The sequence below is a fragment of the Danio rerio genome, chromosome 2, assembly GCF_052040795.2.
Source record: "Danio rerio strain M-AB ecotype USA chromosome 2, GRCz13ab, whole genome shotgun sequence".
In the NCBI taxonomy this organism is placed as follows: Eukaryota; Metazoa; Chordata; class Actinopteri; order Cypriniformes; family Danionidae; genus Danio; species Danio rerio.
The window spans coordinates 17,071,172-17,086,876 of record NC_141022.1 but is presented as its reverse complement, the minus strand read 5'-3'; the positions used below and the strand labels follow the sequence as shown (position 1 = coordinate 17,086,876).

The 15,705-nt window shown below is 44.0% G+C and overlaps 1 protein-coding gene and 1 pseudogene across 1 annotated transcript; both read right to left on the bottom strand.

Annotated features, from left to right (window-relative positions):
* Nucleotides 1-2,909: 2,909 nt before the first annotated feature.
* Nucleotides 2,910-14,557, bottom strand: LOC147846258 (uncharacterized). Its single transcript, XM_087240613.1, has 3 exons — nucleotides 14,507-14,557; nucleotides 8,551-8,684; nucleotides 2,910-4,240 (listed from the first exon to the last, which is right to left on the bottom strand). The coding sequence occupies exon 3, from the start codon at nucleotides 4,127-4,129 to the stop codon at nucleotides 3,656-3,658; it is 474 nt and encodes a 157-aa protein (XP_087096739.1). The 5' UTR covers nucleotides 4,130-4,240; nucleotides 8,551-8,684; nucleotides 14,507-14,557; the 3' UTR covers nucleotides 2,910-3,655.
* LOC141379435 (U2 spliceosomal RNA) lies at nucleotides 14,463-14,557 on the bottom strand (annotated as a pseudogene).
* Nucleotides 14,558-15,705: the final 1,148 nt, after the last annotated feature.

Below are 15,705 nucleotides of genomic sequence, written 5' to 3'. Positions count from 1 at the left end.
TTTGTACTTTTTTGTCTAAAAAATTTAAAACCTCATTTGAAGCGTCCTCGTGTACTATTTTTTTCCCATATAAGTTTTCGTAAAACTTTTCGACTTCTTTTAAAACCCCCTCTGTGGTATTTAAAATAGTCCCCTCGTCGTTTTTTATCTTTGATATCCCCCCTCCCTTTGTGATTATTTTTTTAAAAAAATATCTTGTACACTTTTCATTTTCTTCAATTTTTTTCTCTTTTGCTCTTAAAATCACTCCCCTGCTATTTTCCTCTGCTAAAACCAACATCTCTTTTTTAACTTCTTTAATTTCATTGTTAAAATCAAAGCCCATGTTTAAAAGGTTAAAATATCTTTGTAAACGTTTTTGCAGCCCCAACATGCGTTTTTTCCTTTTGTTTTTTCTCTGTTTTCCTATTTTTTTTAAATATGTTTTTGTCCTCCCTTTAACCATTTCCCACCACTGTGCTCGTGTATCATAAAAGTCCTGGAGGGTCTGCCATTGGCTGAACTGCTCCCTATATCCTTTAACCACTTCCTCCTCTTCCAACAGGGAGCAGTTCAGCTTCCACAGCCCTCCGCCTATCGTCACACCAGGGGGAAGTGAAAGAGTGCAGGATAGTATTGTGTGATCAGAAAAAAAGGTGGGGGTCAATGTAGCATCCACGGGCGGGAAATCTCTTGTAAAAATATAGTCTATTCGAGAGGCACTGGTGCTGTCACTACTGAACCAAGTGAAGCCTTCCTCTCTTGGATGCACTTGTCTAAAACAGTCAACTAATTTAAAATCTTTAACTAAATTGTTTAAAAGAGTTGATGTTTTGTCCAATTTAAAATCTGCCTTTTTCCTGTCTTTCTGTGTTAGAATACAATTAAAATCCCCTGCCACCACTAGGGGAGGTTTACCAAGCATGTGGGGTTGCAAGTCTTCTAAAAGTTCATATCTCTCGTTTTTATCAGTGTGTCCGTATATATTTAAAACATTAAAATCTCTTCCTAAAAAAGTCAGTGTTACTAAAAAGGCCCGCCCATCTCTCACCACAGTGGTACCCTTCACCAGAATGTTGGGATTGTTTATTAAAATTGCGACCCCATCATTTTTGTTTTGGTTCGATCCGCTCCATAGGGAGGGCCCTGGGGTCCACACGTCTTCCCACTTTCTGTAATTAGAGATAAAAGGTAAGGCACATTCTTGTAATAAAAACACGTCAGACTTTAAGAGTTTTAAAAAAGATAAAACGCTTTGTGCTCGAATGGGGCTCCTCACACTTCTCACATTAATAGTGGAAATAGTAAGGGCCATGAGCAGATGAAAAGGGGATATGAACATTTAAAAGAGTTACAGTTAGTTTACAAAGATATCAATGGTTTTAAAAACAAGATAAAAATCAGGTTATGTCTTGTTGCATCTGCTCTTCACCTATCCCAACAGGTGTTGGGTCAGGGGAGGAGATGCTAACCACTTCAGAAGCCACAGAGAAGACCTCTTGTGGCTCCTTCGGTGATGATGATCTTAGCTTTACATGCAGAAATGAAACTCCATTAGGAGAACCTAAGGGCCATGAGCGGTCTAGATCTTCCGATTTGGAACTATCTAGCCGCTCTGAAGCCCTTAGTCTTTTCTCCTCCATTTCTAGAGGAGATCTCGCAGCCCGTTTCTGCATCTGAGCATAAGGAAGTGAACACTGAGTTTCACTTTGACTAGCGTCAACACTTGCCTCAGAGACGGTGAGGAGAGAGGAAGCCGTTTCCTCCTCCTCATTGGCTGTTACATTTTGTGTCACACTTTGTTGGGGAGGGGCTTCCTCCCTCTGTTCAAATAAAATGGGTGACTCCGCCCCTATGGCCGCCCCATTTCCTTCTTCCTGGCCGGTTCCTGTGGCTGGCAGGGAATTTCCCGCCAAAACCACAGGGACCGCCTCCTCCCTTTGTTCAACCATGCTTGCTTGTGGGGCGGCCATTTTGTTGTTTTTCAGCTTGTTGGCAAAGCTTTTTGGGCAATCTCTGAAGAGATGGTTTTCTTCTCCACACAGATTGCACCGCCTGCCATTGGTGCACTGCTCAAAACTGTGACCAACTTCTCTGCACTTCCCACAGATTAACTCCTGGCATGCTTCAGCGAGATGCCCATTCTTCCCACACTTTCTGCACAATTTGGGCATCCCCTGATAATGAATGTAGCCCCTGTTCTCTCCAAGCACAATCATTGAGGGCAGATGTCTCAGGCCCTGGTAGCCCCCGGCATCTTCCCATTGTTTAATGGGAATTCGCCAGGAGCAATTCCAGATGCCATCCTCATCTAGCACCTTGACTGGCTGGCCTCGAACAGTGCAATATCTGCCCAGCCACACACAAATGTCATCTCCAGTAACTGTTTCATTAAACATTCTGACAATCACAGTTTTAAGTGTGTTGTCAGAAAGTTTTTCCACAGTAAACATGGAAAACTGGATCTTAACCGCATCAAACCTTTGCCAGAAGTCATTTAATAGGGAAGCAGCTCTAAAACTAACATCAAATCCTTTTCCTAGAGGCAGAGTCACTATACAATTCAGGTCTTCAGGTCTAAAATTTAAGGTTTTTTGTATCAGCTTCCTGGAGAAGTCCAGTCTGGACATCTCCAGGAGCTTACCATTTTTTTCTTTTAATAAAAAGCGTACGCTGTGGTGCCTCCTCACGCCGGCACGAGCAGCCGACATGGTGGAGGCACCAACAGCTTAAAACACACTAAAACACTAAAACCACAATAAATAGCCAATAAATACTTAAAACGTCTTACCTTAAAAAGTGCAATTCCTTTACCTCTCAAGGGTTGAGGGCTCACAACACAGGAGTAATTGTGAGCCAGGAAACCTCCAAGAGGCGATCGCTGTCACTGCCCGCGAGGTAAGCCCAAGTATAATACTGATAAGAACAGATTTTTTTTTCTTTCGAAAAAATTTATTGACACAATTTCATCGTTTATCAAAAATCACACATATTTTAAGAACTTTCTTTACATTAGTTGACACTTATCACTTCTCACTAAAACAATCATAAAACCACACAATAAATCACAATGCACTTCTTAAAAGTCAAAATAAAACAGCATAATACTAAAAGACTACAATCTCACTCTTGAAAACCAACAAAAACATGTATATATTGATGCATTAATAAAATAAAATAAAATGAATGAATTTACAAATTCAGAGAAATAAAATCAGTTCATGTGTACCTAAATATATACATAAAAGCAGAGTGAAATTTTGTTGTTGTTGCTGTCTTTGTGTTATGTTTTTTTGTTTTGTGATTTCTGCTTCAAAGTCCATGTTTGTGTAAAAGTTCGTGAGTGTACGTTTAGGAGTCAGTGTTTGTGTTAAAAGTCCATGTATGTTTGTGGTGAAAATTCCTTGTTAAAACGAGAGCGAATGATGAAATAAAATGTCCACTAAAAGCACTAAAAGGCCAAAGCTAAAAGAAATAAAAGCAAACCAATAAAAGCCAGTTCAGAAACTAAAAACTCGTTCTTGTGCAGGATCGAGAGTGAGTCTTAACAAGAAAAGTCCATTCACTCCAGCTCTCCAAAACAACCACAGTCTCTATGTTTCCGGGGCATAGCGGAGATCCCCCTCCTCCGGCCCGCTGGCCCGCTGTTCCCGTAGCCAGATTGGTGAGGGTGCATCTACGGGCAGCCAGGTACGGTGGCGGCCGGGACCCTCCTCGTGTGACCCCGGCCCCCTCGTCCTAAAGTTGGCGCCCGGTACCCCTCTAGCGTAGATGATACCATGTGCTTTGCCCTGTGGAGGGGCACCGTGACGCCCTTTGCTACCAGCAGGTTCCTGGTGACCCAGATGGCATCCTTGATGGCGTTTAGGGTGAGCCAGAGTGCGGTAAAGTCTTCTTTCTCCATGTCCGTCGCACCCCGGCCCACCCCATGGATGGCTAGGTGGTAACTCATCTGGGCCCCTCCCGCTGGCAGATTCCGTTGGTATAGGGGGCCGGTGGCTGCCCACAGGTCCCGCGCAGCGCCGCACTCCCAGAGCAGATGCCGCACGGTCTCCGGGCTTGAGCATCCGGGCCGTGGGCAGATGGAGGTCTTGGCCATGCCTCTGGAGTGCATTACCGCCCTGACCGGGAGGATCTCGTGTGCCACCATCCACGCTAGGTCCTTATGTCTGTTCTGGAGAGCTGGGTGGGCCGCGTTCTTCCAGGCCTGTTGGGCCTCACCGAGTGTGAGGCCCGGAACCCGACTCACTTGCTCTCGATCCTGCACAAGAGAGATCAAAGATTTATGGTTAGTTAAAACAGTGGCATCTTCCTGCTCTAAAAAATGTTTCTTTAAAAATTTCTTGATAAAACCATATTCTTTTGGCAGGTTAAAAGCCACTGGGCACTTCAGATCTGCGGGTATGATTTTTAAATGGCGGAGGTAAGACCCCATCCAGAATCGCACCATTGCTGCCGTCTTGTTTTCTCTGGATGGGGTCACCGCATATCTGAAGTGCAGGGCGGTCAAACGACTTGCTAAAAACAGGTGGAGGTCAGGGAGGCCTTTTCCACCATTTTCCTTCCTTTTCTTAAAGACCTCCCTCTTCACTCTGTCCCATTTGGACCCCCACAGAAAGTAAAAGACCGCCCTCTCCAGATTTAAAAGGAAGAATCTAGGAGGACTAAAAACAGAACATGTCAGTAAAAGCAAGGGTAAAACAACAGCTTTAAAAATTAAAACTTTTCCCTCTAAAGTCAGTTGTCTTAAACCCCAAAAACCTAATCTACTCTTAGCTTTCCCTAACAAGTCAGTCCAGTTCCCCCCTCCTCCACCCTCTTCGTCAAATTTAATACCTAAAATTTTAAGATCACTCTTTTTAAAAACCAAGTCTAGACCACCTGTGTCCACCTTCCCCCACGGCCCGAAGAGCTGGGCCTCGGACTTATTTCGATTTAGTCTGGCGCCCGAGGCCCGACCATACCATTCTGTCAAATCCATAGCTCTTCGGGCCGATGCGAGGTTGGTCATTAAAAGTGTTATGTCATCCATGTATAGGACACAGGTGGCCGTCAACCCCCCTGTGCCAGGCACGTTAAAACCATTAATCCATTTGTCCCTTCTCAAGATCTGTGCCAGTGGCTCAATACAAGCCACATACAAGAGCGGGGATAAAGGACACCCTTGACGGACGCCGCTGTGAATATTGACAGCTTTGGTTAGATGCCCATTAACCATAATTTTGCTAATCAGATCTTTATATAGCAGTCCCACCCACTCTATGAACCTCCCTGGAAAGCCCATTTTCTCCAGGACCTTAAAAAGGAACTGGTGCGAGATTCGGTCGAATGCTTTTTCAAAATCTAAATTTAGGACTATTAGCCGATTATCTCTGTCTCTCGCGTAACAGATGGCATCTCTAATCAATACCAGGCTGTCCGTGATCTTTCTCCCGGGCACAGCACAAGCTTGATCCGGGTGGATTACGTCTTCTAAAACCATTGACATGCGCGTCGCTAAAATTTTTGTAAAAAGCTTACAGTCAAAATTTAAAAGCGTGATTGGTCTCCAATTTTTTAAGTCAGTCTTGTCATCTTTTTTATGTAAAAGTGAAACTATCCCTGTTCTAAAACTATCTGGCAGTCGGTTAGAAGTCTCAAATTCTTTAAAAACAGTTAAAAGCTCTTGTCCTAAAATGTCCCAAAAGGTGACATAAAATTCTAGGGGAAGTCCATCCATTCCTGGGGACTTCCCATTTTTAAAACTTTTAAGAGCTTTAAAAACTTCTAGAATTGTAAAATCTTGAGCTAAAAAACTGTTTTCCTTACTTACTTTTTTTTTCTAAAAAATGTAAGACTTCTAATTGAATATATTCATCTGTTTGTTTTTCTTTATACAATTCTTCATAAAAATTTTCGACGCCATTTAAAATTTCTTTAGTTGTGTGCACTTCCCTCCCATTTAATTTTAAACTGTTTATTGTTTGTCCCCGAGTGATTATTTTTTTAAAAAAATATCTTGTGCACTTTTCCCCTTCCTCAATATGTTTTTCTTTACTTCTTAAAATAAAACCTTTACTTTGAATTTCACTTAAAACTGACATTTCATTTTTTACCTCTTTTATTTCATCATTAAAATCAAGACCTTCGTTTAAAAGATTAAAATAGCGTTGTAATCTTTTTTGCAACCCCATCATATGTCTTTTTTCTTTATCTTTATTTTTCTTCCCTATATGTCTAAAAAAACCTCTCGTCCAGTCTTTCACCTTTTCCCACCATTGTGCTCGTGAATCGTAAAAGTCCTGGAGGGTCTGCCATTGGCTGAACTGCTCTCTGTAATCTCTAACTACCTCCTCGTCTTTTAGCAGAGAGCAGTTCAGCTTCCACAGCCCTCCCCCTACCGTCACACCTGTGGGGAGTGAAAGAGTGCAAGATAGCATTGTGTGGTCAGTAAAAAAGAGGGGGGTTAGTTTAGCATCAGTTGGCGGGCAGTCTCGTGTAAAAATGTAGTCGATTCGAGAGGCTCTGGTACCATCACCACTGAACCAGGTGAAGCCCTCCTCTCTTTGATGCATTGTTTTAAAACAGTCGACTAATTTAAAATCCCTAACCATACCCTGCAATAAAAAGGATGTTTTATCCAATTTAAAACCCTCTGTTTTTCTTCTGTCCTTGTTTGTTAAAATGCAATTAAAATCTCCTGCTAAAATTAGGGGTGCCCTACCTAATATGTGGGGTTGCAAGTCCACTAAAAGCTCATGTCTTTCATTTTTATCATTAAAACCATATACGTTAATAACCTTAAAACCCTTATCTAAAAAAGTCAGATTAGCTAAAAGTGCCCGTCCGTCTCTTAAAACCGTGCTGCCCTCCACCAAGATATTGGGATTATTAATTAAAATAGCGACCCCATCATTTTTATTAAAATTGGATCCACTCCAAATGGAGGGTCCAGGGGTCCAGAGTTCTTCCCATTTTCTATAGTTTTTTAAAAAGGGCAGAGAACACTCTTGCAGTAAAAACATGTCTGACTTAAAAGTTTTTAAAAAGGATAGGATACTCTGTGCTCTTGTGTTGGACCTCACACTTCTGACATTTATAGTTGAGATTGTGAGGGCCATGAGCAGTATATGGATAAAAGACATGAACCGTTATAAAGGCGACAATTAAAAGAGGTAAAACTCACCAATCACGCAGATTAAAAGACGATAAAATCTTTTAAAACTCACGTGTGGTCCTGTAGCATTTCCTCATCTTTTCCCCCATGGCAATCAGGGGAAGAATTAGAGGAAGTGCCTATCGCCTCAGAGCCCACAGAGACGAGCTCTTGTGGTTCTTTAGGCGATGATGATGTAAGCTTAATGTGCAAAAATGAGACCTCATTTGGAGACTTGAGTGGCCATTCGTGGCTCAGACTGTCCATTTCTGAACCATCTGAGCCACCGACCACTCTTTGTTTCTTCTCTGCATCATACAGAGGAGAGTCTGCAGGTCTTTTCTGCACCTGAGCATTGGGTAGTGAAGCATCACTTGATGCAACACTCACCTCAGAGACGGTGAGGAGAGAGGAGGTCGTTTCCTCTCCCTTTTCCATTCCTATTGGTTCGTTTACCTCCTCTCTCCCCACCTCTACCGACTGTGACTCCGCCCCCGGGGCCGCCCCACCTTCTCGGCATTGGTTGGGTTCCGAGGCTGGCTGGGAGATGTCGGCTCCCGCCAAAACCTCGGGCCCCGCCCCTTCTCTTTGTTCTAAAACCAGCGTGGTCGGTGGGGCGGCCATTTTTTGACTTTTCAGTTTGTTTGCAAAGCTTTTTGGGCAATCTCTATAGAGATGGTTTGAATCACCACAGAGATTGCACCGCCTGCCATTGGTACATTGTTCAAAACTATGTCCAATTTCTTTACACTTCCCGCATACTGTTTCTTGGCACGCTTCTGCTAAATGCCCAAACTTGTTGCACTTTCTACAAAGTTTGGGCATGCCTTGGTAATGAATGTAGCCTCTGTTCTCTCCCAGCACAATCATGGAGGGCAGATGTCTCAGGCCCTGGAATCCTCCGGCATCCTCCCATTGTTTGATGGGAATCCGCCAGGAGCAATTCCAGATGCCATCCTCATCTAGCACCTTAACTGGCTGTCCGCGAACAGTGCAAAATCTTCCCAGCCATACACAAATGTCTTCACCAGTCACTGTTTCATTAAACATTCTGACAATCACAGTTTTAAGTGTGTTGTCTGAAAGTTTTTCCACAGTAAACATGGCGAACTGGTCTTTTACAGAGTCAAATCTTTGCCAAAAAACGTTTAAGTGGGAGGCAGCTTTAAAGCTAACATCAAATCCCTTGTTAAGGGGCAGAGTCACTATACAGTTCAGTTCATCCGGTTTAAATTTCAAGGCTTTTTGGATTAGCTTCCTGGAGAAGTCCAAGCGGGACAACTCCAGGAGCTTTCCATTAACAGTTTTAAAGTTAAAACGCACGCTGTGGTGCCTCCGCATGCCGGCACGAGCAGCCGACATGGTGGAGGCACCAACAGCTCTCTATAAAAACACACCAATAAAACAGCCAAATCAATAAATACTTAAAACCTTACCTTAAAAGACTTCACGAAAACGCTCAGCCGGTGTACCTCCCAAAGGTTGTGGTGGCCGCTACAAAAGCAGGCACCAGGGTGAACCTCCAAGAGGCGATCGCCGTCCCAGCCGCGTGACCAGATCAAATATAATACTGATAAGAACAGATTTTTTCTTACGAAAAAAATTTATTGACAGCGTTTGACAATTTTTTTACATAAAATCTCCATCCCAAAAACACATCTTAATCTTTTGTCGTTTCACATATTTTCTTTTGAATATAAAACTTACAGAATAAATAAATAAATGCAATAAAATACAGTATAAATTTAAAAAGTGCTATTGTGTGAACGTACAAATCAATGGTGTTTGAATAAAAGACGTGTTTTTAAAAAACAAACAACATACAATGGAGTACAAACAAGGCTGTTCAATAAAATAAAGGCTAAAAACTAAAAACATAGACAATAAAACTGGCCTAAAACTTGTTGGCTAATCACCATTTTAACTAAACACTGGACTTAAAGGGGCTAAAACAGAAAACACATGTTAAAACATTTTAGCACACTTTAAAAGACAATAAAACACAGACAATAAGCATAACATTTTCCTTTAAAAACGTGGGTTTTTTTGGAAGAAATAAAAGTGTATGTTTTGCAAAAGTCTTTTGTGTGTGCGTGTGTTATGTCAAAAAAAGAAAGAGAGAGTCCAGGCGCTGCGTTGATAAAAGCAATAAAACCGGTCCAGTAAAAACGATATAAAAGAGTGGACGCAATCCAAAGAAATAAAATCATTTCTTTGTCCAGGATCGAGGGTGAGTCATACCAAAAGAGTCCATTCACACCAACTCTCCAGGACGGTCACAGCCCCTGTGTTTCAAGGGCATAGCGGAGATCCCCCTCCTCTGGCCTGCTGGCCCGCTGTTCCCGTAGCCAGAGTGGTGAGGGTGCATCTACGGGCGGCCAGGTACGGTGGCGGCCGGGACCTCCTCCGTGTGACCCCGGCCCCCTTGGCCTCTTGTCAAGGTCCGGTACCCCTGTAGCGTGGTTGTTATCAGTCCCTTTGTCCCTTGCAGGGGTACCGTGACCTGCTTCCCCACCAGCAGGTTTCTTGTGACCCAGATGGCATCCTTGATGGCGGTCAGGGTGAGCCAGAGCGATGTAAAGTCCTGTTTTGTCATGTCTTTCACGCCCTGGCCCACCCCATGGATGATAAGGTGGTAGTCCATCTGGGCCCTCCCCGCCGGCAGGTGCTGATGATACAGGGGGCCGGTCCTGGCCCACAGGTCCCGCGCAGCGCCGCACTCCCAGAGCAGGTGCCGCACGGTCTCTGGGCATCCACACCCAGGCCGTGGGCAGACGGGGTTTCTGGCCATGCCTCTGGAGTGCATAACCGCCCTGACCGGGAGGATCTCATGTGCCACCATCCACAACAGGTCCTTGTGTCCGTTCTGGAGAGCTGGGTGGGCCGCGTTCCTCCACACTTGTTGGGCCTCACATAATGTGAGGCCCGGGACCCGACTCACCGTCTCTCGATCCTGCACAAGAGAAATGAGAGCCTTGTGGTTAGTTAAAATGGTGACATCGTTAGTCTCTAAAACATACTTCTTTAAAAATTTCTTTATAAAATCATACTCCCTAGGTAAATTAAAAGACACTGGGTACTTAAGGTCCACTGCTAAAACTTTCAGGGTTCTCAGGTAGGACCCCATCCAGAAGCGAGTCATGGCAGCCGTCTTGTTTTCTCTGGATGGGGTCAACGCGTAACTAAAATGCAGGGCGGTGAAGCGGCTGCCTAAAAACAGGTGGGGATCCGGGAGGCCTTTTCCACCATGTTCGGGCTTTTTCTTTAACTCTGTTCTTCTTAGGCGCTCCCACTTGGATCCCCACAGGAAATAAAACACCGCCCTTTCCAACTTCCTGATAAAACGTCTTGGTGGACTAAAAACAGAAGAAACAAGTAAAATGAGTGGTAAAATTACGGATTTAAAAATCAAAATTTTACCCTCCATTGTTAATTTTCGTAACCCCCAGAATCCCAACTTTTGGTTTACCTTTGTTAAAATGTCGTTCCAATTTTGCCCTCCCCCACCCTCTTTGTCAAATTTTACCCCTAAAATTTTAAAATCATTTTCCTTAAAAGTCAGCTCTAGTCCCTCTGTGACAACGTTACCCCACGGCCCGAAGAGCTGGGCCTCGGACTTTTTTCGGTTTAATCTGGCTCCCGAGGCCCGACCGTAGAAATCGGTCAAATCCATAGCTCTTCGGGCCGAGGTGAGGTCTGTCGTTAAAAGGGTAACGTCGTCCATATATAAAACACAAGATGCTGTTAAACCCCCCGGAATTTTAAAACCTGTAATCCATTTATCCCTTCTCAAGAGCTGTGCCAGTGGTTCAATACAAACCACATACAAGAGTGGGGATAACGGACACCCTTGACGGACGCCACTGCAGATATTTACTGCTTTTGTTAAATGCCCATTTACAATGATTTTGCTGACAAGGTCGTTGTACAGCAGTCCCACCCATGCTAAAAATCTTCCCGGGAACCCCATTTTTTCCAGTACTTGTAACAAGTACTGGTGCGAGACTCTGTCAAATGCTTTTTCAAAATCTAAATTTACCACGGCTAGACGAATGTTTCTGTCTCTCGCGTAACAGATGGCATCTCGGATCAGCAATAGGCTGTCTGTGATCTTCCTCCCGGGCACAGCACAGGCTTGATCCGGGTGGATTACATCCTCTAAAACTGTCGACATCCTTGTCGCTAAAATCTTTGTAAAAAATTTATAATCAGTGTTTAAAAGAGTAATTGGTCGCCAATTTTTTAAAATTGTCTTGTCATCTTTTTTAAAAAGCAGAGAAACTATTCCTAATCTAAAATCCGCAGGTAGTTTGTTAAAATTTTCGAATTCATTAAAAACAGTCAGTAAAACCCCATCTAAAATGTCCCAGAAGCATTGATAAAACTCCAGGGGAAGACCGTCCATTCCTGGAGACTTCCCCTTTTTAAAACTTTTAAGAGCTTTATCTAAATCTTCTTTCTTAAAATCTTGGGTTAAAACTGAATGTTTTTCTTTTTGTACTTTTTTGTCTAAAAAATTTAAAACCTCATTTAAAGCGTCCTCGTGTACTATTTTTTTTTCATATAAATTTTCGTAAAACTTTTCGACTTCTTTTAAAACCCCCTCTGTGGTATTTAAAATAGTCCCCTCGTCGTTTTTTATCTTTGATATCCCCCCTCCCTTTGTGATTATTTTTTTAAAAAAATATCTTGTACACTTTTCATTTTCTTCAATTTTTTTCTCTTTTGCTCTTAAAATCACTCCCCTGCTATTTTCCTCTGCTAAAACCAACATCTCTTTTTTAACTTCTTTAATTTCGTTGTTAAAATCAAAGCCCATGTTTAAAAGGTTAAAATATCTCTGTAGGCGTTTTTGCAGCCCCATCATGCGTCTCTTTTCCCTATTCTTTTTTTCCCTACCTATCCTTTTAAAAAAACGTTTTGTGCGTCCTTTTACCATTTCCCACCACTGTGCTTGTGTATCATAAAAGTCCTGGAGGGTCTGCCATTGGCTGAACTGCTCTCTGTATTCCCTCACCACTTTCTCATCTTTTAACAGAGAGCAGTTCAGCTTCCACAGCCCTCCACCTATTGTCACACCCAGGGACAGTGAAAGCGTGCAAGACAGCATTAAGTGATCGGAAAAGAAGAGGGGGGTTAATTTTGCATCGGTTGGCGGGTAGTCACGTGTGAACATGTAATCGATTCGAGAGGCTCTGGTACCATCACCACTGAACCAGGTGAAGCCCTCCTCTCTCTGATGCATAGCTTTAAAACAGTCCACTAATTTAAAATCTCTAACTAAACCCTGCAGTAAAACCGATGTCTTATCTACTTTAAAATCATCTGCCCTTCTTCTGTCTTTTTGAGTTAAAACACAGTTAAAATCACCTGCTAAAATGAAGGGCACCCTACCTAGCATGTGGGGCTGTATGTCTTCTAAAAGCTCAAATCTTTTGTTTTTGTCCGTAAAACCATAAAAATTTAGAACATTAAAATCCCTATCTAAAACAGTCAAATTAGCTAAAATAGCCCGCCCATCTCTCACCACCGTGCTTCCCTTCACCAAGATGTTTGGATTATTGATTAAAATGGCCACCCCGTCATTTTTATTAAAATTTGAGCCACTCCATATGGAGGGTCCGGAGGTCCATAAATCCTCCCATTTTTTATAATTTTTTAAAAAGGGTAAAGCACATTCTTGTAATAAAAAGACGTCTGTTTTAAAAGTTTTTAAGAGGGAAAATATGCTCTGTGCTCTTACTAGGGACTTCACACTTCTCACATTTATAGAGGAGAAGGTGATATCCATGAGCACTATATTTTAAAGACATGAGCTGCTTAAAAGACAATTTTAAAACCTACAGAAAAGTCTTAAAACCGACATTAAAATCATGTCTTTTCTTGTTGCACACTCCCCTCCTTTCCAGGAATTATCCCTGGATTGTTAGGTTGTGTGTCTATCGCCTCCAAATCCACAGAGATATTCTCTTGTGTCTCTTTTGGCGATGATGATATAAGCTTAACGTGCAAAAAGGACACCTCATTTGGGGACTCAAGAGGCCACACACGACTCGAAATAGTTACGGGTGAACTATCCGAATCGTGTGAGACTCTCAATTTCTTCTCTGTATCAAACAGAGGAGATCCCGCAGGTCTCTTTTGCACCTGAGCACTTGGGAGTGAAACATTGATTTCACTCCCCTCTGAAGCCTCCACTATCTCCGAGACGGTGAGGAGAGAGGAAGCTGTGTCTTCCTCCTCTTTCCTCTCTAAACTCACTTCTGATTCGACAGCTTCCCCTCTCCTCACCTCAACCGATTGTGACTCCGCCCCCTTGGCCGCCCCGCCTCCTCCTTCTTGGCCGGTCCCCGAAGCCGACGGCAAACTTTCGTTTCCCGCCAAAACTTCAGGGACCGCCTCCTCCCTTTGTTCCTCGGCCACCACGTTTTGCGGGGCGGCCATTTTGTTGCTTTTCACTCTGTTGGCAAAACTCTTAGGGCAATCTCTGAAAAGATGGTTAGTGTCTCCACACAGATTGCACCGCCTGCCATTGGTACACTGCTCAAAGCTGTGCCCAATTTCTCTGCACTTCCCACAAACTAGCTCTTGGCATGCTTCAGCGAGATGCCCATTTTTCCCACACTTCCTGCACAGTTTGGGCATCCCCTGATAATGGATGTAGCCCCTGTTCTCCCCAAGCACAATCATAGAAGGCAGATGTCTCAGGCCCTGGAAGCCCTCGGCGTCTTCCCACTGTTTAATGGGAACACGCCAAGAGCAGTTCCAGATGCCGTCCTCATCTAAAACCTTGACTGGCTGGCCACGAACAGTGCAATATCTACCCAGCCACACGCAGATATCGTCACCAGTTACTGTTTCATTGAACATTCGGACAATCACTGTTTTAAGAGTGTTGTCCGAAAGCTTTTCCACAGTAAACATGGAAAACTGGGCTTTAACCGAATCAAATCTTTGCCAAAAAGCATTAAGCAGAGAAGCAGCCTTAAAACTTACATCAAATCCTTTGTTCAGGGGCAGAGTCACAATACAGTTCAATTCTTCCGGTTTGAAATTTAAAGCTTTTTGGATAAGCTTCCTGGAGAAGTCCAATCTGGACAACTCCAGGAGCTTCCCATTAACAGTTTTAAAATTGAAACGCACGCTGTGGTGCCTCCGCATGCCGGCACGAGCAGCCGACATGGTGGAGGCACCTACAGCTCTCTAAAAACAACAATAAACTTAAAACCAGCAGAATAAATATTTAAAAGAGACCTTACCTTAAAAGACTTTGTAAAAACGCAGCCGATGTACCTCTCGCAGGTCTTGGTAAGCACTACAAAAGCGCTCACCAGGGTGAACCTCCCAGAGGCGATCGCAGTCCCAGCCGCGTGACCAGATCAAATATAATACTGATAAGAACAGATACTACACTTGATCTTAGCCAAAAGGCCGAGAAGCGATACCCACAAACTGTCAGCAGTAGGAGCCGCAATCTACGCCACAAATAATACAATGTCGGCAAGCATAACAGGTACTAATTTTTAACCCTTAAACCTCCAGCACATTTGCTGACAGACAGACAGACATAACATTTTAGGCTTAACTAAGAGCCGTTGGTGACCAAAAACAAACTCCAAGCTTGAATACGGCAAAGAGACGTGACTATGGGCCGCTGGTGCCCAATGAGGGTACTTGAAAAGCCCCTGTTTGAGAGACTTTTCCGACCAAGTCAGTGTAGTTGCCATCCCCCCTTCAGAAGTCCAGACCAGGATTTTGTCTGGGCCGGCCTCGGAGATCAACCTGTCTTCCTTTACCTGCTTGAGCCTTGGGAAAAGACTTCCAGGGCGTTTCTTCCATGCCCGTATGAGCCACCACAGTCAGCGGGAATCAGTGACTCTTTTTTGGGGCAGCTCCAGCTCTAAAGGAACCCCTGGAAAGGACTTGCATGGCATTTCTTCCATGCCCGCGTGAGCCACCACATCAGTCACTCCTTCTGGGGCAGCTTGAGCTCTTGAAGGAGCCCAAGAAAAGACCTCCAGGGCATTTCTTCCAATCCCAAACGAGCTGCCCCAACTAGCAGGAATCAGTCACTCTTTCTGGGGCAGCCTCAGCTACTTAAGGGACCCCTGGGAAGGACCTCCAGGGTGATTCTTCCATGCCCACTTGAGCCACCACAGTCAGCGGGGAAGGAGTCACTCTTTCTGGGGCAGCTTCAGCTCTAAAGGGACCCCTGGGTAAGACTTGCGGAGGGTTTCTTGAATGCCAAAACGAGCTGCCAGCAACTGGCAGGAATCAGTCACTCTTTCTGGGGCAGCTTGAGCTCTTGAAGGACCCCAAGAAAAGACCTCCAGGGCATTTCTTCCATGCCCAAAGGAGCTGCCCCAACTAGCAGGAATCAGTCACTCTTTGTGGGGTAGCTTCAGCTACTTAAGGGACCATTGGGAAGGACCTCCAGGGTGATTCTTTCATGCCCACTTGAGCCACCACAATCAGCGGGAATCAGTCACTCTTTTTGGGGCAGCTTCAGCTCTAAAGGGAACCCTGGGAAAGACCTCCAGAGAGTTTCTTGCGTGCCCGAACGAGCTGCCAGCAATTGGCAGGAACCAGCC

Coding starts and splice junctions, on each gene's coding strand:
- LOC147846258 (XM_087240613.1), bottom strand. CDS start 4,129: ATGGTGGCACACGAGATCCTCCCGGTCAGGGCGGTAATGCACTCCAGA.